The following is a 24,517-nucleotide window of genomic DNA, read 5'->3' as shown; positions in this document are numbered from 1 at the left end:
CTCTGTGACTATCACAATATTGGGCAAATAAATGTATGTGAAATTGCAAAACCTTTCTCCTGCTGAAAACAGCCCTAAAGGAACTTGTTTGTGGGCTTTCCAGGTGTGCATCTTTTGAATCTGTGTTTGGACATCCCACTCCACAGATGAACTTTTGAACGCAGCAGAGAACCCAGAGGTGTTCAGAACAGTGGAGTCCTCTCTTGAGACAAAAGGCTTTATTTAAAATACCCCCACAGAGGTCACCAAGGGTTCTAAAAATCACAACAAGAGACACTGCAGAGCAAAGAGAAAATGAAGTAGAAGTATTTATTAAAACTAAAAGCACAAATAATGAACAAGGCACACAGAGGTGCATTGCCCTCAATGTTCAGGCACTGGGATTTGCTGGAGTTTTTGCAATGCACTTAGGTGCTTGGCTGCTGAAGGACCCAGAGTTCCTGGCTTGGCACTTACAGGAAAAGGTGCAATCCTTAAGAACCACCACAATATCCCAGCAACCTTTAGCCGCCCAAACTGAATGGCATCGCTTTCTGAAAATGCATTAAGCACCCACCTCCAAGACAAACTACACACACCTTCTTGCCGAGGCAGAAGACACCCTCTCTCCTCTGCTGTGCTTCCAATTTTAATAAAACAACATGACAAAAGCCAATCTCTACTTGAACTTGCCCATACTTTTCACTGGAAGTAGTAACTGAGACGTACTGGAAGGAGAAGAAGAATCATACACAATCTAGGCTTTTACTTCTTTGCTCCAGTAAATAAAGGCTTTTCAAAGCTATTGGTATATGTGTTCTATAAGTGCTCTCATCTGGGTTAGAAAAAAAAACAGGGAGGGAGAGAGCCTGCTCCCATCCTCCTCCCCCTCCCCAATCTGCTGCCACTTCTCACAACAGGTTCGCGGGTCAATACCAGTAGAACTTTCTGTAGCTAGACATCCATGCTTAAATTCAAGATACCTGGAATATCAGATATAGGACTTTTCTCAAAACAGCCCCCTGATTCATTAGCTCTTTTATTTGTGAGTTTACCTGGATCCCCAAAAATACATATTAAGCACTACAGTTAAGTGGCTGGTTTCCCCCTTGTCAACTCCTTGAAAGTTCTGTATTGCCTATAGGCCAGCATTTCAACCAAAGAGGCTCTGCTGAACTTTATGCAAATATTACACACACACACACACACACACACACACACACACACACACAGTCTGACTCTTCCACCATGCAAGATCAACTTGCACGGCACACACCAACATCTCACAGGCTGCGAGGTGCTGTTCCTTTGTGCTACTCATCGTAACTGTTTGCCAGGCGACAACAAATGGGTTCCATCAGCAAAACCAAGAAGTGTCAACAGGGCAAATGTTGGGCGGAAGAGTGGATGTAAGGTTAATAAATAAAACAGAAGGATGCTTTATGATACTGGTTTGTTCCTGGCTTTTGCAATCACCGGTTTGGGGAAAAGTTTATTAAGTGTATCAAAACCTCAAAAGGCCTCTGAAACGTGCTATGGTATGGAAACATCAGGCACTTTGTAGGAATCAGGGAGCATGCTCTGAGTCAGGAACAGGGCAAACCCTTGGAAAAGGACCGTCCCCACCAAGAACAGCAAAGCAGCACATGGAACAGGCACACCAAGAGGAACAGCTCATCTCAACAAGCCATTTGGAAGCAGTGGCACATTATGGCAACAGCTTGTTGCTCTAAGCACTGGCCTTTGCTGAGGAGGAACAGAATTCCCTAGAAGGGATCCACGTCTTAATGAAGAGAGATAATCAGACCGGAGTCTTCTGCACCTAACCTAATAGAGCAGCCTTCCCACAACCTGTTGCCTTGGGGACATTTTGGACTACAACTCCCACCATCCTCATAGCCATGGATGGTGGGAGTTGTAGTCCAAAAGCGTCTAGAAGGCGACAGGTTGTGGACAGCTGTAGCACAGGAAAGTAGCTCAAGCGAAAGCAATCCAAGTCCTACAATGCTAGTTCTGATCTGAACTAGAAAATGGTAGCTATTTAAAATACCACACCATGGCACCCGTGTGTCTGTGTTTGTGTGCGTGTGTATTTTCTGTGGAAAATATAACTCCTAACATTTGCTTCAAGACGGACTACTTGCAGGGGACCAGACGGCTAGGAGAGTTAGCTGCTTCTCCTTTTGCAATGACTACAGAGCCTAGGCACAGGATGGTTACTCTGAAGTATTGGTTGTTTCAGCTTTACTGTGACCTACACAGTAGGAGGGAAGAACACATGTTGCAGGCATAATATTTGCCTGACTGGCAGTATGTGTCTCCACCTTTATAAAATCATGGGCTGTCCAATTCCAGCAAAGGGATCTTCAGGCACGTGGATGAACGTCCAAGAGCTCATACTCTGCAGAGGTATGTACATGTGGCCTCTGCCCTTTCCTCATCTACTCTTTGTGCATTTTTGCACAGAGGGCCTGAGGGGGGATTCTAACCATGTTCAGTAGGACACAGCTACAACCTCCAGGCAACTGGGAACCCTGGGAAATCAGAGATACCAATGGAAGGTATTCGAACTGCAGCCCACTGTTAGAATCCCTGCACACCTTAACTCTGAATGAACAATGGCTGGAAGAGGAGAGAGCAACACTCACAGCCCCTACAAAGCTTAATGCCAGATTCACACCATACATTTAATGCAGTATGATACCACTTTAAACCGTCCTGGCTTCCCCCAAAGAATTCTGGGAGTTGCAGTTTGTTAAGGGTGCTGAGAGTTGCTAGGTGACCCCTATTCCCCTCACACAGCTGCAGTTCTCAGAGTGGGGTTTAACACTCAATCCCTCTTCGAAGGGGACTCTGTGAATTGTAGTCATGGGAAGGGAATAAGGAGGGTCTCCTCAGTAACTTTAAACAGCTCCCAGAATTCTTTGCGGGAAGCCATGACTATGCAAAGTAGTACTGTGGTACTTTAAAAACATGGCGTGAATGTGACCTAAATACTCCCATCCAAACACCTAAGGAGGGCTAAAGAACCTTTCTGTTTATGACAGCCAGGAAAAGCCTAATTCAAAAAGGCATTGTTCTTACTTTCCCCCTCAGACAGGAGAAGAACTTCCAGCATGGTTTTAGGCTATGTGCGACCCAGTGCCACAATGCATTCCAGGGTCTGTAGCCCTCTCATTCTAACAGGCATACACAGTTTCTTTTTCTTATAAAACTAGCCCAAATGGATAGGGCTGTTCCACAAATGTACTGACACCACAATGGCTGCCTACAGGGACCACGTTGCTGAGTAATAAAGCTTTGCACACAAACACACCCACCCACCCAGCTGCCTTTTTTGTGAAGCAAGGGACCCTTTCAAAGCAGGGGAACACTTTGGTGAGTCCTGGTAATTGAAATTTGCTAGGCTAATGAAAAGGGAAGGCACCTAGGGGACAGCAGAGAGCTGCCTTGTCATATGCTATCCAGCCGGCAACATTCACACCCTTTTTATCCTTGCTTCCCAACAACTGAAGGTACTTACCAAAATGGACAAGCCCAGGATGATGCTTGTCCTTCCTCAGACCCCTGTAACTAACGCTGTATGTGTCTCTCTCCCTTCCCTTCCTCCTCAACACGGAGTATTCCTGTACAAGATGAACCTGCCGTTCATTTTTCTACCAATAAATAGCATTTCAGCACAACAATATTGACCAGCCACACCTCCCACCACACGGATGGGACACAAGAGCAACCGCGTCCTACCAGACCCCAACAGCTCATCTACAACACGCCGGCTACTCATTTCTCAAACTCTCTTCCTCCATTCCTCATTTTTCTAGGCTAGCTATTCTACCAGGATACAATATGGCCTCTTTCCCTGCATGCCTGGACATGCAGAGGTCCACTTCATGCAGTCTCCTCTTCACTTGCCCTTTAACCTTCCAGAAACACTGGATGGAGCCCACATAAATAATAAATAAATAGTATGAATTCATGATTTATGGAGAAAACCCCATAGTGCTTAGCACAGGGGGAGGGGGGATGTTCAGGCAGTGCACAGACTAAAGGTCAGTCAGTATTCACGCCTTTTGCTTCGCAGGGGAGGGTCAAACATGTCTCCAAGCAAAAAAAAAAGGGGGGGGAGGCATTTGTCATATACGGCTTTACATTATTAACTGCACCACAGCCAGGAAACAGAATTCCTTGCCTTTCTGGAGACTAACAAGCCATTTTGCTTGCCTCCTGATGAAGCAAAACATTCTTGGCTGACCTCACCTTAATCACCATCCCCTCCTGCCTTGTGCTCATCAAAAGAGAAGCGACAGCTAAATTCAATGGCCATCTAGCCCACTACTTCTTTTTTTTTAAAAAAAAGCTGCACCGAACCCACCCCCAGAAATGAACTTCTTCTACACACAAAGGTGGGGAGACTCAGAGGCCTTCCAAAAAAAAATATAAAAAAAAAAATAAAAAGGTGAGGGGAGGGGAGCCCAAAATAAATAAATAATCTATATAGAATCCTCCTTAAAGCTTTATCATGAGTAGGACCTCATGCCCCAGGCTAATATCCAGAAACAACTCAGCCCATCATTCCTGGCTTCCTTATATTCACTTTTCTTTTGCAACCAGTATATATATATATATATATATATATATATATATATATAAACAACTATGGGGGAGAAGCAACTCTTCAGGCACATCTGATTATCTATTTTGTTTCACTAGCTTTGAGCAGCTCCCCCCCCCGCCCAAAAAAGAATTACTGAAAGGTTCCCTCAGCGCCATCCTGCACAATTCTACACACTTGGCTTCCTTTCCTCAAAATGGCCATTATTTCACCTCAGGATTACAAATCTCAGGTTTACACCTTGCCGGCAAAAATAACTCCCCCTACCCCCCCCATCACCTCTGATCCTCAAACTGCAAATTGTTGGTGTCTCAGTGCCAGCCAACCAGAATGACCTGGTCTGTAGGACAATGGGGTGTCAGGTTATCACCAATTATTACTTAGAAGTACTGTTCTTGCCTTTTTTTCTTCCACAGCTGGCTGGCAGAGAGAGATGCCCCTCTCGCAATGAATATCCAGGCCATTACTGCCCTACACCCCAGAGACTTTGCTGACAGAAGGGAAGGAGGAGCGCGTGTTCTCAGAAACTCTTCTGACCGCCACGGTTTCCAAGGCAAGAGAAGAAATTGTTCACAGTAAGGAGCGACAAACAGCTGGCACGGGGTGGGGTGGTTTGCCCACAGCAAAATTCAGTTTAGAGGAATTGGGGAAATGAGTGGTTGAGCGAGAGTTAAGTTAGCTGTTGCTAGGGCAACAGCATTAACTACTAGGACTGCCCCTACAGAGTCAAAACATGGCACCAGAGAATCAAGATGGCCCTGGACACTACTACTATGGGCCTGGACGCAGCAGGCCCACTGGAAGGCCACAGAAAGGGGCCTGCAACATTCACAGCAGCCATTAGCTTCACAGCCACCTTCTTCAGATGCAGCGAGGCGGCTGGCGACAGGAAGCCAAGAACTGAATCACACCCCGGCCACTGCTGCCTTCTGTTTCCCCCCTGGAGTCCTCTCTGCAGCACATCGGCCGAGGAGGCTGCAGCTGGCCTTGTGATTACATTCAGACGTCAGCTCTGAGAGGATGCCCCGTGGTGGGGCAGGGCCAGCTGAGTGGCGCTCCACACCCCACCCCACCTGAGGACGCTCAGAAATCCAAGGAAGTCAAGTCTCCGAAATCACAGTCAAAGAGCTCGCTGATGCCCTCGCCCTCCTCAAGCCCAAAGTGATAGTCCTGGGTCGGCGAAAGCGCAATGAATTCGGCAGGTAGGAAGCTTGAGAAGTCCTCCTTGCCCTGCTGGAGCAAAGCATCCACGGACGCCAGTGGTGAGAGGTTCACGTCATCCGCAGGGCACTTCAGTGGCAACGCGCTCTCTCTAGACAACAGGGGCTCTGCAAAAGACAAAACACATGGGTTTCATTCATTACTTCTATTTTTTAATCACGCCACAGTTTAAAATGCCACAGGTCAGTTCAGGCAACACATGGTGCCTGCCCACCGTTTATTTCATTTCATTACACTGAACGAAATTCAACATAGCGCTAAGTGGGGTATGTGTGTGAGGAACAAAGTTTTCTCATGCAGTGGGATGTTTCCTACCCCACTCTTTTCCTCCCTCGCCGTGCACTTCTTGCATTCACCCTAAACCTGTTCTAGGGTTCCTCCAACCCTCCAGAGAATATTTAGGGGCATGGAGAGTGTCACTGCATGAACAGAACTTGTTCCATGCATGCAGCAACTTACTGGACTCCCACTCATCAGTTTTATATCTTTCCCTTCCTCCTGAAGGAGCACAAGGTGGCTAACAACATAAATGCAATAATAAAACAAGAACTGAATTGAACACCAGCAGCAGCAGTTTGAACAACTGACAGCAGCAGAGTCAGTGATAATGCTCCCTATATCCCAAAGGCCTGAGTAAATTAAAAGCTTTTACTCTTGCCAATGATGCTCATTTCCCATGGAAATGCCTATGGGAAGCCTGTAAGCAAAACCTGAGTGCCATAACATTTGTCCCAGTCACTGGTATTCAGTGGAGACAGAACACAACCATTGTGGCCATTGATCATCTGGTACTCAAGTTTGGCAGTGCATTTTCCACCCCTTTCCGTGTGTGTTTGTGTGTGTGTGTGTGTACGCAGCCACATTAACTTGCAGTCTCCCTTGTCAGAGACTTGCAAAAGGTGAACAACCTTGACTCCCAACCTTGTCAGTACCTTTCTGATATGCCTAACATGCCTATGGATTCCTTATCTAGCCCTCCCGAGCAGCGGCAATGCATGAAACAAAGGCACCAGGCACAACTGCTGAGTCATGCCACTGACCTCCTTGCCACACTGTCTCTCCATGTGCCTCCCCAGAAATTCAGCCTGCGGTCTTACTTCTACTCAGCCTATAGGCAGGGAACCCCAGCCCAGGCTGCTGCATGCAGCATCCCAAGCAATGCTAAGTATTGTGCTTTGTCACTGCCATGGGGAAGGCAGGTGGCTCAGCAAAGAAAGAAAAGGAAAAAGGAAACCTGGAGCCAGACAACAAAGCAGATGAGATTATGGTAGCTTCTTAAGAGAGGCCACCGTGACAGAAAAGGGCATGTTTAAGACTGTGTTCTGCTCTTTCGAGGCAGAAATCTATTCCAAAATGCCACAGGTCAGTTCAGGCAAGGAAAAGTAGGGAAAGTGTGGGCAAAAGCCAGGTTTAGAAGAAAAGTTAGGGTGGATACTTCCTCCTTTAAGCACAACTGCCCTAGTAGTGCCTGTCAACCATCACTAGGAGCCACAGTGAACCACCAGGCCTAAAGCACAAGGAACCTGTTGAGATTAGCCTCTCATAGGGAATGGCCAGAGCTCAATGCCCAGCTTCTCCAGGTGTGCTAGGAAGAAACCCCTGCCAGAAACCCTGGTGGTATGCTTCCAGTCGGTGTAGACAGTACAGAGTTAGATTTGGTATAAGGCAGCTTCCTATATCTGGGTGATGGAAAGGAAAGCCCAGCATTAGGAGTGTGTGCAGTAATGCTTGGGTAGGGCCAGGAGGGAAAGAGGAAGAACAGAATGTTTCCCCTTTGGCCACTTGAAGCCCTACCTAACATTCCTGATCTGATTATACGGAGACTTCAGTAGGCACAAAATACATATTTTCCACGCAACTCCACCCATTAAGTTGGGGTGAGCAGGTTTTAGATTAAACAACTGGACAGAGAGGAATTCTTGGATCTCTTGCTGCTAACAGAGTTTACACTAGGCAGACCAAGCAAGGCAATTCTTGCACTCTTATAGGAGACGTTATAGGCTCAGATCCTGACCTGCTTTGATACAGCCTCTAATCACAACATGCTCCAAAGGGACCTTCAGGTGCCCTGTTCTCCCATCCACATACCTTGGTCTGCACTCAGCAATGGCGAGTTCATTTCCTGGGAGGGACGCAGAAGTGCAGGAGCTGCTGCTGCTTGCGAAGACCCTGGGGAAGGTTCCTCGGAAGCCACCTTCAATGGACTCTTGGTGGGGCTGCAGACTCCAGAGCTCTCTTCTGGGCACAGGAACACATCTATCGGGCCCTGGGTGCTCTTCACAGCAATTTGGAAAGCCTGGAAAAGAAGAAGAGGTGGACATCTAAGGAGACATTTACACAACTGAGTAGTTTTCTGTAATGGAAGATCTCCCTACCAGCTTGTTCCCCTGAAGAAGAGATTATGGTCAAAACATGGTGGGAACTTAACCTATATTCCAGTGATGTGGGGATTAACGGGTGGACATTAGGATTAATTAGGGTTTTACAAAACCTGGATTGGATTGGGGGGGTTACTCCCCAAACGTGCAGCATTAGCTTCACATTGTCTACTACGTCCATGGGAATTTCCCCCTTAGCTCACCAACTGTATTTGGAAGGATGGAGACAACATTGCCTGAGCTGCCTTTTTCTGGTGGTCAACGATTTATTACAGTGGTACCTTGGGTTACAAACGCTTTGGGTTACAAACTCCGCTAACCCGGAAGTAGTACACTGGCAGCCCGGGAGGCCCCATTAGTGAAAGTGCACCTCAGGTTAAGAACGGTTTCGGGTTAAGAATGGACCTCCGGAACGAATTAAGTTCATAATCCGAGGTACCACTGTATCAACAAGGCTCCGTGGGTGAATGAATGTTGACTCTTACTCACCATTATCAGCTAATCCAGTTAAAGTGAAGCTACTGGCTACCCCCTCTCCACCCTTCCATACAGTTTGTAGCTGCATGAGCTATCTAATGTTTTTCTAATTCTTGCCTCCAGATCTGTCTACTGGAGATGACATAATTTGGATCAGTATGATGCATGGAGAATCCTGCCTTGGATAGGCAAGCAAGAAAGGATCCTTATTGGCCTATGATTCTTGAAGACTGGATTTCTTAGCCATACCATTGGTTCAGGGTTGGCTACAGCTGGATCAGTCACCACAGACTCCTGCAAAGGGAGTGACCGGTTCAGCTGGTAGGAGCTGGTGCAGAAAGCATTCTGTGCACAATGGTCCTATAGCGACCAGGAAGAGTTACCTCTGCCGGGTCAGAGACTTGCATCTGCGTCTCCTGGGGTGCTTTGATCACCATCACCAGTTGTTCAGAAGGGTCTGCAATGCTGCGCAGATCTTGGCATGTCACGTAAGCTGAGGTGTGCCCAGTTAAGTTTTGCCAGGAGAAGGATGACAGACTACATGGTAAGCACTAAGTTACCAAGCCCAAATCACTAGCTTTTGGGAAACAAAGGCTTCCACGTATAGCTTTTCCACACAGCAAGAAATCATTTGTTATTGCAATAGAAACCCCCCCCCCCAATAAAACTGCATTATTATTATTTTTTAAAAGCATCATTAACATTTGGGCACCTTTTCCTCTGCCTCCCAAACATCCATGTACATCCATGGATCAGCATCACAGAGTCCGCCTGTGCAATTTCCCAGTGGATTCTGCACTATAATGGCTTCGCACAGGTGTCAGCCTCCATTACAATCAATTCCTTGTTAACTGTATACATTCTTGGAGAAAAATGCTAACACTTTGGGAGACAGTGAGGGGCAATTTTCTGCTCCACATTGTTCTCTGATATCACCTGGATGATTCAAAATGGACAGCAAGCCCATCAGCCTAATCCTTAGGACCATGAAGATAATCATTTCAACTACTTCCACCAGACATCCTGAAGAAAAGCCACTTGCTTATATATAAAGCGTGGGCTGTGTTGGTGATGAGCAGTGTGCCTCCCGGTCAAACTTCAATGAATTGCAAAGGAATACATTGAAACTGAGTTAAATGTGACAGTTGTGACACATTTACGGCACTGCACCCGTCACAGAAGGTGGGATCCAAGTCGCGTTATCAGGAACAGGCTCGGCTACAGAGCTGCCGGGCAAAAATCAACTAGCAACATCTGACTGACTCAACGCCACCCTTCTCTCGCTCTCACACAGCTCTCCGTTCCACTGACAATGCACAGTCTTAACCAGCAGCCAGGTAGGGATTTTCCATTAGCTCACAGGGTGGGGAAGTACAAATTAAAACACCAACACCCAGTCCTGGAATGTCAGGGGTGCAACTACCTCTTTGGAAGAAGGCACTCTTGCTGCACCTGGTTAGTGCTTTAGGACTTACTTGCTAGGAGCCCAACTCTGCATCTTCCGGTCTGCTAAAAGCACCCAACCCCCCCCCCCCCACTTCCACACAAGGATATTGCTTGTTTTCTGGGTCCTCCGTGAGGTGCTTGAACTGTGTAGTACACATCTGGATGAGGCTGTCCAGTTGCTGTTCTGCTGCCTGAAGATCCTGGAGTTCCTTCACCAACCCCTGGCTCTTGCTGGCGCTCCCCACAGCAGTCCGGCTTCCCCTAAAGGAAACAGGGCAAGTCAAGATGGAATGGTCTCATCAGCAACCTGCTGTCTCCTAACATCAGGGGGCATATTAAAAAGAGGAACAGACAGCATGTTCTATGGTCCCACATGGGACTACTGCAATGCGCTCTACGTGGGGCTACCTTTGAAGGTGATCCGGAAACTAAAATTAATCCATAAAGCGGCAGCTAGACTGGTGGCAGCCACTGAGACCACATAACACCGGTCTTGAAAGACCTACATTGGCTCCCAGTATGTTTCCGAGCACAAATCAAAGTGTTGGTGTTGACCTTTAAAGCCCTAAACGGCCTCGGCCCAGTATACCTGAAGGAGCGTCTCCACCCCCATCATTCTGTCCGGATGCTGAGGTCCAGCACCGAGGGCCTTTTGGCAGTTCCCTCATTGCGAGAAGCAAAGCTACAGGGAACCAGGCAGAGGGCCTTCTCGGTAGTGGCGCCCGCCCTGTGGAACGCCCTCCCATCAGATGTCAAAGAGATAAACAACTACCTGACATTCAGAAGACATCTTAAGGCAGCCCTGTTCAGGGAAGTTTTTAATGTGTGACATCTTAAGTGTATTTTTGGTCTTTGTGGAAGCCGCCCAGAGTGGCTGGGGAAAGCCAGCCAGATGGGCGGGGTACAAATAATAAATTGTTGTTGTTGTTGTCAAAACTGATCTAGTGCAGGGTTAGTGAATGTCCAGGTACTTATATTAGAAGTTTTATGGTGCAGCAACATGGAAGTCACATTGGGCCAACTCTGAAAGTTGGTCAACTCTATCCGATACTACTTTTCATCTGATATTCATTTAACGTTGGTGAATGTTTATATACAACCATCTCTACACTTTCAAATAATCCCCACATCAGGATGGGATGTGGTGCACATTTTTCCTACAGCATGGCATGGATCAAGCATACATTGCAGATGAACACATTCATACCACACTTCTTGCATTACATTATATACGCAGACTTTTTTGTAAGATCATCTCTTCCGTGCAGGAGGGGAATAAAATATTCAAAAGGACAGAAGAGCAGGGTTTTTTTAGCTTAAGTCAGGCTTAACAGCATAATCTTAGCCACATTTACTCATAAGGTAGTCCTATTTTATTCCATGGGGTTTGCTGCAATCCTATGCACACTTATTTGGGAGTTAAGCCTCATTTCATTTTGTCATAAGATCATAAGAAGCTGCCTTAAATCATCAGACCATTAGTCCATCTTGCTCGGTTTGGTCTACAATGTCTGGCAGTGGCTCTCCAGGATTTCAGACAGACACCTCTTCCAGTGCTACCTGGAGATGTCACAGATTGAACCTGGGGTTTTCTGCATGCAAAGCAGATGCTCCAATATTGAGCTAGGACCTTTCTGTAGTGAGAGGCTAGGTTCTCAATAAACATATCTAGGAAAGCACATTTTATTCAAATAATAATAATAATAAATACTGGTGCAGCTTCAAAAGCACGGATGGAGCAGAGGTGCAAGTACACTCTACAGCAGGACTCCCGGTTGTTCAGGAGATGGGATTTCACTGCCCTGCAAAGCTGTTTGCCCATCCTTATGACAAGCAGCACATTTTACGCACATTCCATAAAGTATGTACATTTCATTTTGTAGTTTACATAGATAGCCGAATTCAGTTTTTCTGGCACCATGTTCAAGTTTTCTTGATGTAGTCTTTTGTTTCTTTAAGCCTTTGACTCCATATATAGTCCTTGTGATGACATTCACTCACAGAAGAATGCTTGTAAAAGAGAACTATTAACAAAAGGAGCTGTATTAAGTCCAGTACAGTTATCACTCTCATCTTCAAGTGTTACCCTATTAATTTTGCACAACACAGAAAGCCTTATCCATGCCAAACTTCATTTCATACAACAGAAATGAGGACAAAGGCTTTTCTCCTAAGAGACACATTCCAAAAGGACAACCAGGCAAGTCTCCTACAGCAAATGCAAGAAGTTGGTTACTTCCTAAGGCCAGGAGAAATTCGGAAAACCAATATAATCAGAACAGGGCAACCCAAAGGAACAGGTGACATTCTACTTACAACCACTGGATATGGTTCTTGGACTTCTTGGTGATCAGCTGGATACCTTCCAGGACATTTGTGATGTCATAGATCCGCCTCTTCTGCACCTTCAACACCTCTGCAGCCCAGTTGAGATCCACAACACCATCAGGCGATTGGCTCAGCAGCTCCAGGAAACGTTTGGTGGTCAGATTCAGGGAGGTTTCATAGCGGGATTTCTCTCCAGGAGACTTCACCCCTGAGGATCAATGATGACTTCATTACAACTAGCAACGCTGTTGAAGGTTTGCCACTGCATGGCTTGGAATGTGTGAACTTGTCCAGCTCATGATGCTTGGCTGCATCGCAAATCAAGCAGCATTTCCCCAAGTTACTGCTGTTTGGGCTCAGAATTTAAACCCCCAATGCCTTGAATTCTGCTATCCGAGGCACCAGATAAAATATAAAGATTGTGGCTTCTCAAAGAGGGCTCCAGCAAAACCTCCCCGTTAACCCAAGGGTTTTGCAGAGGAGGCGGCAGGGGCTCATGGTGAAAAGCAAAGATTTGCAGACCCATTAAGGTGCATTATAAAAATCAGTCTACAGTCTGAAAGATATCCATCCACCAATTACACTGCAACCAAAAGAGGAACTGGCCATGTCTTCTGGTTGATTTGCACAAGTATTTGTCTCTTGCTAGCAGGAGCAGAAAACTTCCTTAGGTAAGGCAAGCAAAGAGTTTTGCAGTCCCCTGTAGCATCCTACCCAGTTCCCCTTCAGCTTCAGCGACGTCAGATGCCAGGGCCAACATAGTTTCATGTCTATCTTCACAGCTTTTTAGGTACAGTACAAGAAAAGGATCTAAGGGTCTTGGTGGACCACAAGCTTAACATGAGTCAACAGGGTGATGCAGCAGCAAAAACAGAGTGAATGATCTTCTAGGCTGCATCAACAGAAGCACAGTGTCCAGGTCAAGGGATGTACCACTCTATTCTGCCTTGGTCAGAACACACGCGGAATACTGTGTCCAGTTTTGGGCACCACAGTTTAATCAGGATGTTGACAAGCTGTAGCGTGTGCACCAAGATGATCAAAGGTCTGGAAAGCAAGCCTTATGAGGAACAGTTGAGGGAACTGGATATGTTTAGCCTGGAAAAGAGGAGCTATGACAGCCATCTTCAAATATCTCAAGGGCTGCCACATGGAAGATGGAGCAAGCCTGTTTTCTCCTGCTCTGGAGGCTAGGAATGAAACCAATGGCTTCAAGTTACAAGGAAGGAGATTTTGACTAAACATCAGGAATAATTTTCTGACAGTAAGAACTGTTCAACAGTGGAACAGACGCTCTGGGAAGGTGGTGGAATCTCCTTCCTTGGAGGTTTTGAAGCAGAGGTTGGATGGCCACCTGCCATATAAGTTCTAGCTAAGATTTCTGCATTGCAGGGGGTTGGACTAGGGTCCCTTCCAGAACTGCAGTTCTGTGAGAAACTTGCTCTTTTTTCACTTTTTTTTTTTAAAACCCCCCAAGAATGCTCAGATTTCTAGGATTCTAAATCTAGTGCCAAACATCAACTTTAGCACTTACTATTATTAGGATTTTCAGATTTTTACAGCGACATAGTTGGTTTCCTATTTTCCCCTGACTCCATTTGTCTCTTTTGTAGTGGTTCTTTCACTTCTGTCTTTCAGCCGTTTGTCTCTTTGCACTTATTTCTGTACCATTTTAACCGAAATCTGATTGTACAGTTGTAATTGATGTCTCTATCGTTAATGTATGGCTGGGTTACCTGTACATTGCTTAGAGAAGATTGTAACAAAGGGGTATGTAAGTTGCCAAAATAAAAATAACTATTTTTTAAAGGGGGGGAATTACTTCATTTTTGTTTCCAATGGCTACCCCCCAACCTCCCCCCCCCCATCATGTACAAGGCTTATAATTGCTTATTTTCCCCCCCAAAAGCACCACAGCCGCCTTCTAGGCTCAGGCTGTTCTATTAACAGGAAGTCCTGCCCTGTTTAACTACTGGGAAAAGGAAATCTTGAAAAATCTGTGGATTGATTAAAAGCAACAGGGTTCCCTTCTGGCCACTAGCACCTTTGACAGGGTTTTTCGCTTTTCCTCGGGCTGCATGAACACTCTCTGCAATGTACTGGTGGTCAGTCTCCAAGTTCAGCTTCCGTTTTACCTGGAACAGAAGAGAGAGAGATTTGCAATAGGTTGGTGGATAGCTGTAATTTCATTTCAGCTATGCAGTGAAACAAGGAAGAGTTTGTGAAGCAGAAAGAGCCCAAGAGTACTTTGAAAAACAGGATGAAATCTATATGGCTATGTGCTATCTCCATGTTCAAAGGCACTATGAATTAACAATCTAAATTATCAGTTGTTGGGAGAGAGCGACTGACTTCCTGTCCTCCCTGTGAGCTTCCCAGGGACATCTGGCTGACCAGTGTGGGAAAAAGGATGCTGGGCTACTTAGTCCTTTGGCCTGATCCAGCTGGGCTCTTATTATGAGAGTCTCCCACTTCCAAACAGAAGTGATACAGCAAAGGCTGTATCATATAGTTTCTCTGCAACTGTAAACAGAGCCCTAAGACATCACCAAAACTGTCTAAAACCATAGCAGAAAGTAATGTGTGAAGAAATTGTGCAATTGGAATTGCTATTTTTTTTCATAGACAAGAAGCTTGCTTACCAAGAACCATCCACAAGCACTCTAGCTACTATTGCCCAGAATAAGGAAAAACTTAGGAAGCTGTCCAAACTATTCACTGCTCATGATCAACAACTCAGCAACACAGGGCCTTCTAGTCATGGCGTATTTTTAGTTTTTCTTCTGTGCAGCTTCTTTTCAAAGTGTGGAGTAAGGAGAGCTTATATTTTGCAAGTCTCAGGTATTATTTCAATGAACCTAAGCATCAGTGATATTTCAGTCATCAACACCAACAACTGAGAAACCTTTAAGCTCTCGTAACTCCATACCTCTTGCCTGAAACAGAAGAGTAAGAGATGGCAAGATCTTGGGCCACAGAGACCTGAAGTACTGACCTAATAGAAGTTGATCACATAATCCACTAGAGTTCCACAAACAACAAATCTCCATGAGGTTGCCTAGCAATGAGCAAAAGATGCAGGACTTTTTATACAAACAAAAATCCAATAAGGACAGCACAATTGCAATATGTTGGTTTGAGAATCCCACTTTAGTTACTATTTACAGAGCAACCAACTTGGTTGGGATATTTCAGTGAGGGAGAGAGAAGTTGCTCCAACCTGATGTTTTGAAGAAGAAGAAGACCAGAAGTCATACTAGCAGAGCAGAGCTAGGAACCTTTTGATACTCCAGATATTGCTGAACTACAGCTCCTGTCATCCCTGATTATTGTACATACTGGATGAAACTACTGGGAGTTACAGTCCAACAACATCTGGAGGGCCAAAAGCTCCTCAGTCCCATAATAGAGGTAGCAGACATTTCCACAGACAACCCTAAAACTGGGAGAAGCAATAAGTCATATTCTCTTTAATCGGTGATTCAGACACAAAGCTTCAACAAATTAAGTTGTCATTAAGTTAAGATAACATCCTACAACATTATCCTGTTTTTCCAACTCAACCTTATTAAATGATTGCTAACATAGATGGAAATTAGTAAGGAGGTAGATGGAAATTAGTTAGGAGGTAGTGGAGAAACGACAAAGGATGACCACTACAAAGAAAAGCTTTGCAGCAAGTATAGGTAGATAAAAGATTAAGAAGAGTAACTATCAAGAAGATGATAAATTGGTACATTAGATTGAAATGGGTTGCCAGTCTGCAACTATAAGGACAGAATGATTTCTCCATTCCTTTCAGCCCATCTTTTAGTTTATTCTGTGGGTACAATTTCCGCACAGCTCATAGGTCCCCACACAACAAGATTCCATCCTCAGGTCTATCCATTCCCAGAGATTACAACAGCTGGAGAGCAAAGCAAATGCAAGCCTGGACAGTCCGCTTTCTGGAAGCCTATTTGCTTCTTCTGAAAGGAAGCATTAGGAAATCCGCAATGCCTGTGGACAGTTAACAAGACAGGCTTGATAGACGAAGTTTTAAATATAAAAGACCATCTGCATTTTTTTGCCAATGACTGAAATACACTAGGCATAGCCGCAAACATAACCCTACCATCTAGGTTTTTCTTTCGTTTTCCAGTGCTGGTGTTTGCTGAGAACCACCCCATGGGAAGAGAGATATAATTCTTTTCCAAACTGAACTCCGGCTGAAGGCTTCAATTTATTAATTGTTCCATTTTACTGTCCAGGAATAGTCTCTCTGTTTTCTTCCCTTCAACATGGGAGGCTAGTAACGGGATCGAGGCTCACCCCAGCACTATTCTGTCTCTGATGAAGGCCTGAAACACTTGTGAGCAGCTTGCTTCTTGGCTACGGGGAGCAGCAACGCTGAGAGATCTCACCTGGCAATTCCAGGATCTAAAGCAATCACCAGGTCAAATTCCACTGCTTCCACTTGTCCAACTACTGATAAAAGAAAGAGACTGCTTCTTTCCCAGCAGCTAAGACAAAATGACGAGCCGAAGGTGGGGATGAAGGTGTTACTTATTAAAGGAAGTATATTCTCATGCATCCTGCAAGTAAATACTTTCTATAGAGTGCTTTACAGTTAACTGCAGAAGTACTCGCAGCATGCTAAAAATGCTTTAAGGAGTAAATGTTGGCCATACCTGAATGAATCCCTCAGGTACAGGCACTTTAAATGGAAGCATGAATCCGGCATGAATTAGAAATTCTTTTGTCTCGTTGCAAAACCAGAATTTCTAGGGGCCCTGGGTGGGAAGCTATAGCAATTAAACCAGTTTAGGTCTGCAGAGTAGACATGCCCTGTGGATGCCTTCACATGTGATGCCAAGAATGCCTTTTAAATGGGGTGAGAGTTGGAACTTGTGCTTTCAGCAAGGGAGCTTAATTTTTAATTCTGTCCCAAAGAATACTCTGTTTAATGTGCATGACCTGGTTGGTCTTGGGAATGTGCTTTCCTGTTCCTGTCAACCTGAAGCACATTTATGTCATAATGAAATCTTGCACCCAGGCATTCCCCTTTCTAGATTGCCGTGTCCATAGTATTTTTATGTTAACAGGAAACATATTACTAAACTTCTTCTTGTTGTTATTATTACTACTACCACCAAGGTTGGTGCATCACCAGTGCACAGGGCAGAGATGGGAGAACAGCTGGAGAGAAAGGGCGATAGAGGAGCGTCTTCTCCAACAACTTGGAGAAGATGCCTGAAACATCAAGCCTAGTGAGTGGCTGAGACTTTGGTGCTGCACAACCCAGAGGATTTAGTGCGCTGCGTCACTGTTGCCAGGTGAGTGTGCTTCAGGATGCATTACAAAGCCACAACCGCTGGCAGTTTGATGAGAGAGCAGTGTAGGCTGTCTCCTCTTTTTTTGCTACTGCATTAACATCAACAGTGTGGCCATAAGCAGGTCTTGGTGCACCGTGGCCTTTTTTGTAACGTATCCTTTGCTATTACCGTATGAAATGGAAATGGTTAGTTATTCTCTTGGCTTATGCTGACTCTGTGGTGGATTTGCCATCCTTTATGTCACATCCACATGGTTTTGTATATCAGTTGCTGGAGGGTGGGCATAAGTGTGCATTTTGTGCTAAAATGTGGGTTTATTATCCCCTGGTTGCCTACCAATATATTACTTTAAAGATTTTGTATTGATCATTAACTGCATTGCTAGAAAATGTTTTATAGCACTGGCTTTTTTGCCAAGGCATTTGTTCCAGGATTTGCACTTTTAGTTACTAATGTTGTTTTTATTTTCCAGTTTATTTTAAATTTGATATTGTGTGCTTTGCCGAGAAGAGTATATTACTTTGACACTTTTTTGTAGCAAGAGACTATTAATAAGAAATAAATAATTTTGTATGATGTTGGGCTTTTTTTTTAAGAGACACAAATTTAGGGTTCAAATCAAACAATGACATCAGCAATGACATATAGTAGGGAACCCAGAAAAATAACCTCAAGGTGACACAAATCAATTACAAGGCCATGGTTTGTAGCCAATTCTAGTCTGACTTAGAGTAGACCAACTGACATTAAAGGACACAGCTAATTTAGCTTCATTAACCTCAACAGGTCTACTCTGAGCAGGTGTAGTGTTGTATACAACCCATTTGTCTCTGCCCACTGTAAAGAGAGGCACTAAAGTCAAAGTGTCCATGAGATTCCAGCCTAGCAAAGCTGAAAAGCCTCTGGCGCCTATTATATCTGAGTTTCTGCAAACTTAGAAGGTGTGGCATCTAAAAACCCTGAACAAATCTGAGGGCCTAGAAAGCCTAATGTTGGTTCTCCAAAACTGAAAAGCTGGACACCTTGGGATCTGAAATATTTTTCAAGATTTGACTTGGAATACTCTTTAAAAAATAGCCTTTCCTTTCTCACTTCCATTCCAAAATGACAGATCCCTGCAAACTGAGCAAATCCAGGTTCTGGGGGTGCCGGCATCCTCCATGCAAGCACAAAGGTCATGCCCTCAAACCTACTACATGGCTTGAATACAGCAGCACCAACAGGGCGGGGAAACCAGACATCTTCAGTCCTGCCCTGAACAACAGGCACCCCAATGAGACAACACAAAGTGAAGGCTCATTACAGATTCCCGACCCAAACATTTAAAACAAAGAACCGACTGTAAAGCGGCCGCCCACTGCAGTCCCCTCTCAACAGAAAAGGGCCTCTGTGGGAGGAGGATGCAGGCAGCTTTTGTGAGCATCACCTCCCTTGCTCTGCCTGCTGGGAAAGAGCAACGGGAATTGCAACCATCAACTCCCTTGCACTGGCCAACTCCAGCAACAGCTTCAGTTCTCCAGGAGCAGACAGTTGTAGGAGGAGGATCCCACACAATATAGCCAAGGGCAACCATGGCTCCATGTTTTGTTGCCAGCTGTCTCATTACAGAGGACAGTAAGTCCCTTAAGCATCTGGCTCCATTCACTTAATCTCTGACAAGCCAACCCAACGAGAAGGCAGGGAAAGAGACCAGGTTTACAACCTCATGTCTTTCAACTGGGATTGGAGGGGCAGGTAGTCCCTGCTCCCCTGTGTGTTTATTTGTATAAGCACCAGTATATGGTAGGAATTCAACATAGTGCTATGGCAATCGTTGCCTCAGCACAAGCATTTCAGCTGGCCAGAAAGAACCAACACCCTTGTTCTCCTCCCTGTATGTTGTTCTGGGGGTTCTTTTGACCCCAACTACCACGGGGGACAAGGGACGCGGGTGGCGCTGTGGGTTAAACCACAGAGCCTAGGACTTGCCAATCAGAAGGTCAGTGGTTCGAATCCCCGCGACGGGGTGAGCTCCCGTTGCTCGGTCCCGCTCCTGCCAACCTAGCAGTTCGAAAGCACGTCAAAGTACAAGTAGATAAATAGGTACTGCTCTGGCGGGAAGGTAAACGGCGTTTCCGTGTGCTGCTCTGGTTTGCCAGAAATGGCTTAGTCATGCTGGCCACATAACCCGGAAGCTGTACGCCGGCTTCCTCGGCCAATAAAGCGAGATGAGCGCCGCAACCCCAGAGTCAGCCACAACTGGACCTAATGGTCAGGGGTCCCTTTACCTTTACCACGGGGGACATGGGGGGAAAGCACTATTGCCCTAGTCAAACTCCTTGTGCAGGCTTCTCCTACTTTCTACACTGTCGCCTTCCCGTTGCCCTTACAGATGTGGTTCCTTGACCAGCATTTTCCTGCAACATGGAGATGTGTTGATGGAGAAACTCTGCTTGTTGAATTGCTGCTATGTTGGTTCACAAGAAGCTCCAAGGAGAGAGACAAAATAAGTAACAAACATGCGCTGCAAGCGTTTGGGCGGACAGATATACATTAGTAAACTACTTTTATTATTATGCAGGGTTATGTTAAGCACTTTATGCTCTAAATGTATACTAACACATGGAGAAGTGGGACAGTGACTGCCGGTTTTGCCCACAACATTTGGTACCCCACCCCCAAACACCCATGGGTTCAAAGCAATGTCTGCAAACAGGAGCCTATGTATACACAGTTGCACCTCCATGCAATTGATAACAAATGCAGGTGTGTAGGCTACCCTTGTCATACATCACACTGAACATGTGGGTGTTGGGACAGGGCCAGCAGGCTCTGCCCATCCTCTCTTCAATGTGGAAGTATATGTGCGGAGGAGAAGGCCTGAAGAAGGTTCCTCTTTGCCAATTGCTGCTCCTACACTTAGAATGTAAGTGAACCAATCTGGAAGAGTGAATCCTGTGGGAAACTGCAATCAAATGTAACTAGGAAGCTTGGGGTAGTTAACACATGAAGGGGTTAAGACCATAGAATTGTATGCCTAGACTCAGTTAGGCCTGAGTTTGGTGAAGTGAAGTGTCTTTGTTCATTCTCTTCCACCATCTGAAGCAGACCAGGCAGCGCATCTGAGCTTGCTCACTTCAAGCCCAGGCTGTATGCTCAGAAGTATTTTTAAACCCAATAATTTTCTACCTCTGTTCTTTGTGCTGCTACATGGAACAATCTAATCTTTGGAGTTTGTAGGTAAAGCATTTAAACTTACTAATGGTGTGGTCTGTTCATTGAGAGAGGGAGGGAAATGGAAGATTGCTGTAAGCAGACTAAACATGATCTTAAAAGGGTCTAGCAGCCTAAATTCCCATGCTTCACTTTGCTGAATGTTTTGCTCCTTTTTAAAACTTCTGTTGACACTCTCTCTACTAGAGAATGTGCTTGCCCCATGTTTTGGATCTCAGGATCCAGCAAATTCTTTTAAACCAAATATGTTTATATAAATTTCTGACAAATTCAGCATTCTTGCAAGGGTTTGGTTTTTTTTTTTTTTTGGCCTTCAGTTTTCCAACAGGACCTCTAGCTTCTTATCAACATCTTAGTACATGCTACAACTAGTGATTATGCTATATATTAGAAACACAGAGACAAAACTGTACTTGTTACTTCCAACTAGTTAGACATGCTTCATCACTAACCCTCTAAGTCCTATAGTCAATGGTCATACTATAAACAATGCAGCACATAGAAGCTCCTTACTATAGAGTGTATATACTGATTCACACAACAGCATCTCCAGTACCATTTGAAGATCTGCCTATTTCTCTGTACACACTATGTCCCAATATTCCTAAACTGTGTCATTTTATTGCAGCGTTCATGCCTCTTTTTCCAGTATTCACAATAGTAAGAAAACATAGCACAGTCAGTCAGTGCTAAAACTGTTAGCCACAAACTAATTTAAGATTGGTTCTTGTATATATGTAAATGCATATGCTCCCTAAAATAAATAAAGGGACATACAGAAATGCTTGAGATATTCTGTGAATTCCTGTGCAAACTAATTTGATCCAAACCTCTTGGATTAATGTGTGGATCAGAGCATAATTATCCTTCAGATTGCACACTTCTGCAATACCTATCGGCTCAAACAATGTACAGAAATGCATTAGAACTGCATTTTATTATAAAATAGGTTTGCAAATGCCTACATTGAATTAGAAGTAGCTTGTTTTGTGATAAAATATGCATTTAAAAACTCGTGCAGATTTTTGAAGAGAAAGAAATGCAATGATGAATGCAGAGACAGACTTACATGTTAATTCATGCCCAATTGACACGGACTGGAAATAGACTGGTCTGCCCATCCTTAGGGGCACAACATACGTCGCCTTCTCTCACACACATTTGAAGACACTAGCCAGATAGAACAGAAACCAAAGTTGCACAGTTCCTGCCACTTCCTTCGTTTGCAATGCGGTGGCAAATCTATTACCAATAGCTTTCCCTTTGGTAGGTCTTCCTTTTGTTTAACATCAGGCTGGGCACTGCATACCTCAGAGTATGTAGCTCTAAGGAAAGCGACTGCACAACAAAGCCGAAGCCAAACATTTGTCTTTGTTAAGAACAAGTTGCACAGAACTCTGGGCCTTGACATCCTGTAACAGGAAGTTAAGCTGCTTCACTAACAACATTTGCAGGCTGCTTTGCACTGAAAGAAGAGACTCGACAATCCAGCAAGTTCTGCAGCCAGGCTCAGAAAAAAACAACAACCGGGTGTCTATCTATCTAGGTCAGACAGGACAACCTTGCAGCGTTCGACAATGTAACATTTTGAAGCCTAGACCTTCTAGTTAATGATTTCTCTGCATGTCTTCATGAGCACTCTGCCCTTCCTATGAGATTGCTACATATGCCACGTTTAAGAGGCACTATTTCAGTCCCAGTCTTGAAACTCTCCCCACATCTCTCCTGTAATTACAGGCACAGGGAAAGCCTTTACAAAGCCACATGGGATTAAAAGAAAACTGTATCAACTCACAGATATAACTGTGTCCTTCTACTGTTATAAGCAATCTAGAAAAGAATCAGAAAGGCCTCTAACACAATGGCTCTCATATTATTTAGCAGTGCTGGAATTTGCTAGGTAGCTGATCCTGGACAGAAGCAACAAGTTGAAAGTATATATATTCCAAATATATATATTTGGTGGCCGGGAGGCAATCTGAGAAGTTAACCACTTATTCTCCAACATATGGGCAAAACCAACTACAAGGTCTTATGGAGATTGCAACTTGTTCCATTACCCTGAGTGTAAAGTCTAAAGATTGCCACATTGCTGTTGGTCACAAGAGTTTTTACATTTTTGCACCATGCCCCCGGTGGAGGATGGAGGACGATTCAGTGGTAAACAAAGGGCATCTATATTATATGCCTATCTCCGTAGCGTCCTAGAACATCGGGTGCATATATATATAAACGTTATACACAAGTTACGCTTCAAAACATTTCGTTGCTGGCAAAGCTTGCTGCTCTCCTAGGAGCCAGCAGCAGCGGGGAAGCGGGTGGCATTACCGGCGGGCGCTCCAGAGCAGGCCTCTGCGTCGCCGTTTCCAATCTGGCGGGCTGCGGAGTGGCGAACAGCAGCAGCTCGGCGTCGCTCTCTCCTCCGGGCGCGGAGAGCTGGTCTGGGGTGGAAATGATCACGATCTGCTGCTCCATCACATGGATGGCTTCCGCGCCCCTCAAGAGGGCTTCCAGGTCCGCCACATTCTGGGTCACCCCCAGGCCCTCCAGAGACATGGTACAAAACGCTGGCACTCACATGCCTCGCAGGAGACTGGGTGGGGTGGGTAGGGGTGAGGGAAAGGCCTGATCCTGCCCGCTCCTCTGCCTCCCTTCCCCCACGCACCGCAGGAAATCCGGAGGATCCCTCTTCCCCCACCCCCACCCCACCCCGCCGTCTTGATTCCCCCTTCCCGGGAATCAGAGCCGTGTCAGCGGGCCGGGGCCACCGTCCTGGCCGCGGGGGTGCAGAGAGACGCCGGATGGCAGGGGCCGGGAGCCAGGAACACGCCCCATCCTCCTTTAAGGGCAGAGGCCCGGGAAATGGTGTCCCGCGGAGGTGCAGCCGGCCAGGGCCGCGAGCGGAGAGGAGGCGGCGGCGGCCAGGCCGAGAGCGGAGGGCGCCGAGGCTGCTTCCCGGGTCATCTGCGAGGCCCCCACGAAGGCGCGGGTCTCCGCGGGGAAGGGCAGGGCGCTACGGCGCACAGCAGGGCTCCCTTCCGCCTACGCTCGGCCGGTCAGCGCCGACTTCCCAGCCGCCCTGCCCTGCCCCGCTCGGCTGTGTGGTGGCCCCGCGCGGAGCCGGGCTCCTCTCGCCCTTCTCTCCCGCGCTCGGCCGGACCCGTCCGCTCCGCTCGCGCTCCGCTCCAGGCACTGTTATTGTTCCCAGCTGGTCCCGGCCCCGCACACGTTTGCGCGCCAAATCCTTTTTGCCGCGAAAGCAGCACGAGCAGGGCGCCGTCGCTCCCATTGGTCGGCTCGCCCGCATCAACATTCGGCTCCGGGTGGGCGAGGGGGCGGGGGGAAGAGCAGACGCCGCCTCCCTATTGGGCGCTGTGCCGTGATTGATACGCCACGCCGCCGCCTCGTTGGCTGCGAGAGGGAGGACGCCGGAGCGCCGTCGTGACGGCCCGAACGTTCTGACAGCCGCCCAATGGCGAGGGCCCGAGTTGCGGAAGGGGGAACGGGGCTCAGCCAATCAGAGCGGGGGAAGGGACGGGAGACGCTGC

General features: G+C 46.1%; 1 protein-coding gene across 1 annotated transcript; it reads right to left on the bottom strand.

Annotated features, from left to right (window-relative positions):
- Positions 1-295: 295 nt before the first annotated feature.
- E2F1 (E2F transcription factor 1) lies at positions 296-24,223 on the bottom strand. Its single transcript, XM_083510734.1, has 7 exons — positions 23,298-24,223; positions 14,486-14,576; positions 12,430-12,649; positions 10,222-10,374; positions 9,051-9,165; positions 7,901-8,108; positions 296-5,919 (listed from the first exon to the last, which is right to left on the bottom strand). The coding sequence occupies exons 1-7, from the start codon at positions 23,523-23,525 to the stop codon at positions 5,675-5,677; spliced, it is 1,260 nt and encodes a 419-aa protein (XP_083366860.1). The 5' UTR covers positions 23,526-24,223; the 3' UTR covers positions 296-5,674.
- Between the last annotated feature and the right edge of the window lie 294 nt (positions 24,224-24,517).

The sequence above is a fragment of the Podarcis liolepis genome (assembly GCF_965112155.1).
Source record: "Podarcis liolepis genome assembly, chromosome: 6".
Classification (NCBI taxonomy): Eukaryota; Metazoa; Chordata; class Lepidosauria; order Squamata; family Lacertidae; genus Podarcis; species Podarcis liolepis.
Note: the sequence above shows the minus strand (reverse complement) of the source record. Positions and strands in the feature narration are given on the sequence as shown.

Excerpts from the sequence above, each read along its gene's own strand:
- E2F1 (XM_083510734.1), bottom strand. The coding sequence starts at position 23,525 with ATGTCTCTGGAGGGCCTGGGGGTGACCCAGAATGTGGCGGACCTGGAA. Across the intron at positions 14,577-23,297 it reads CTGCTCTGGAGCGCCCGCCG|GTAAAACGGAAGCTGAACTT; the intron begins GTAATGCCACCC and ends CTTCTGTTCCAG. Across the intron at positions 5,920-7,900 it reads ATTGCTGAGTGCAGACCAAG|AGCCCCTGTTGTCTAGAGAG; the intron begins GTATGTGGATGG and ends TGTCTTTTGCAG.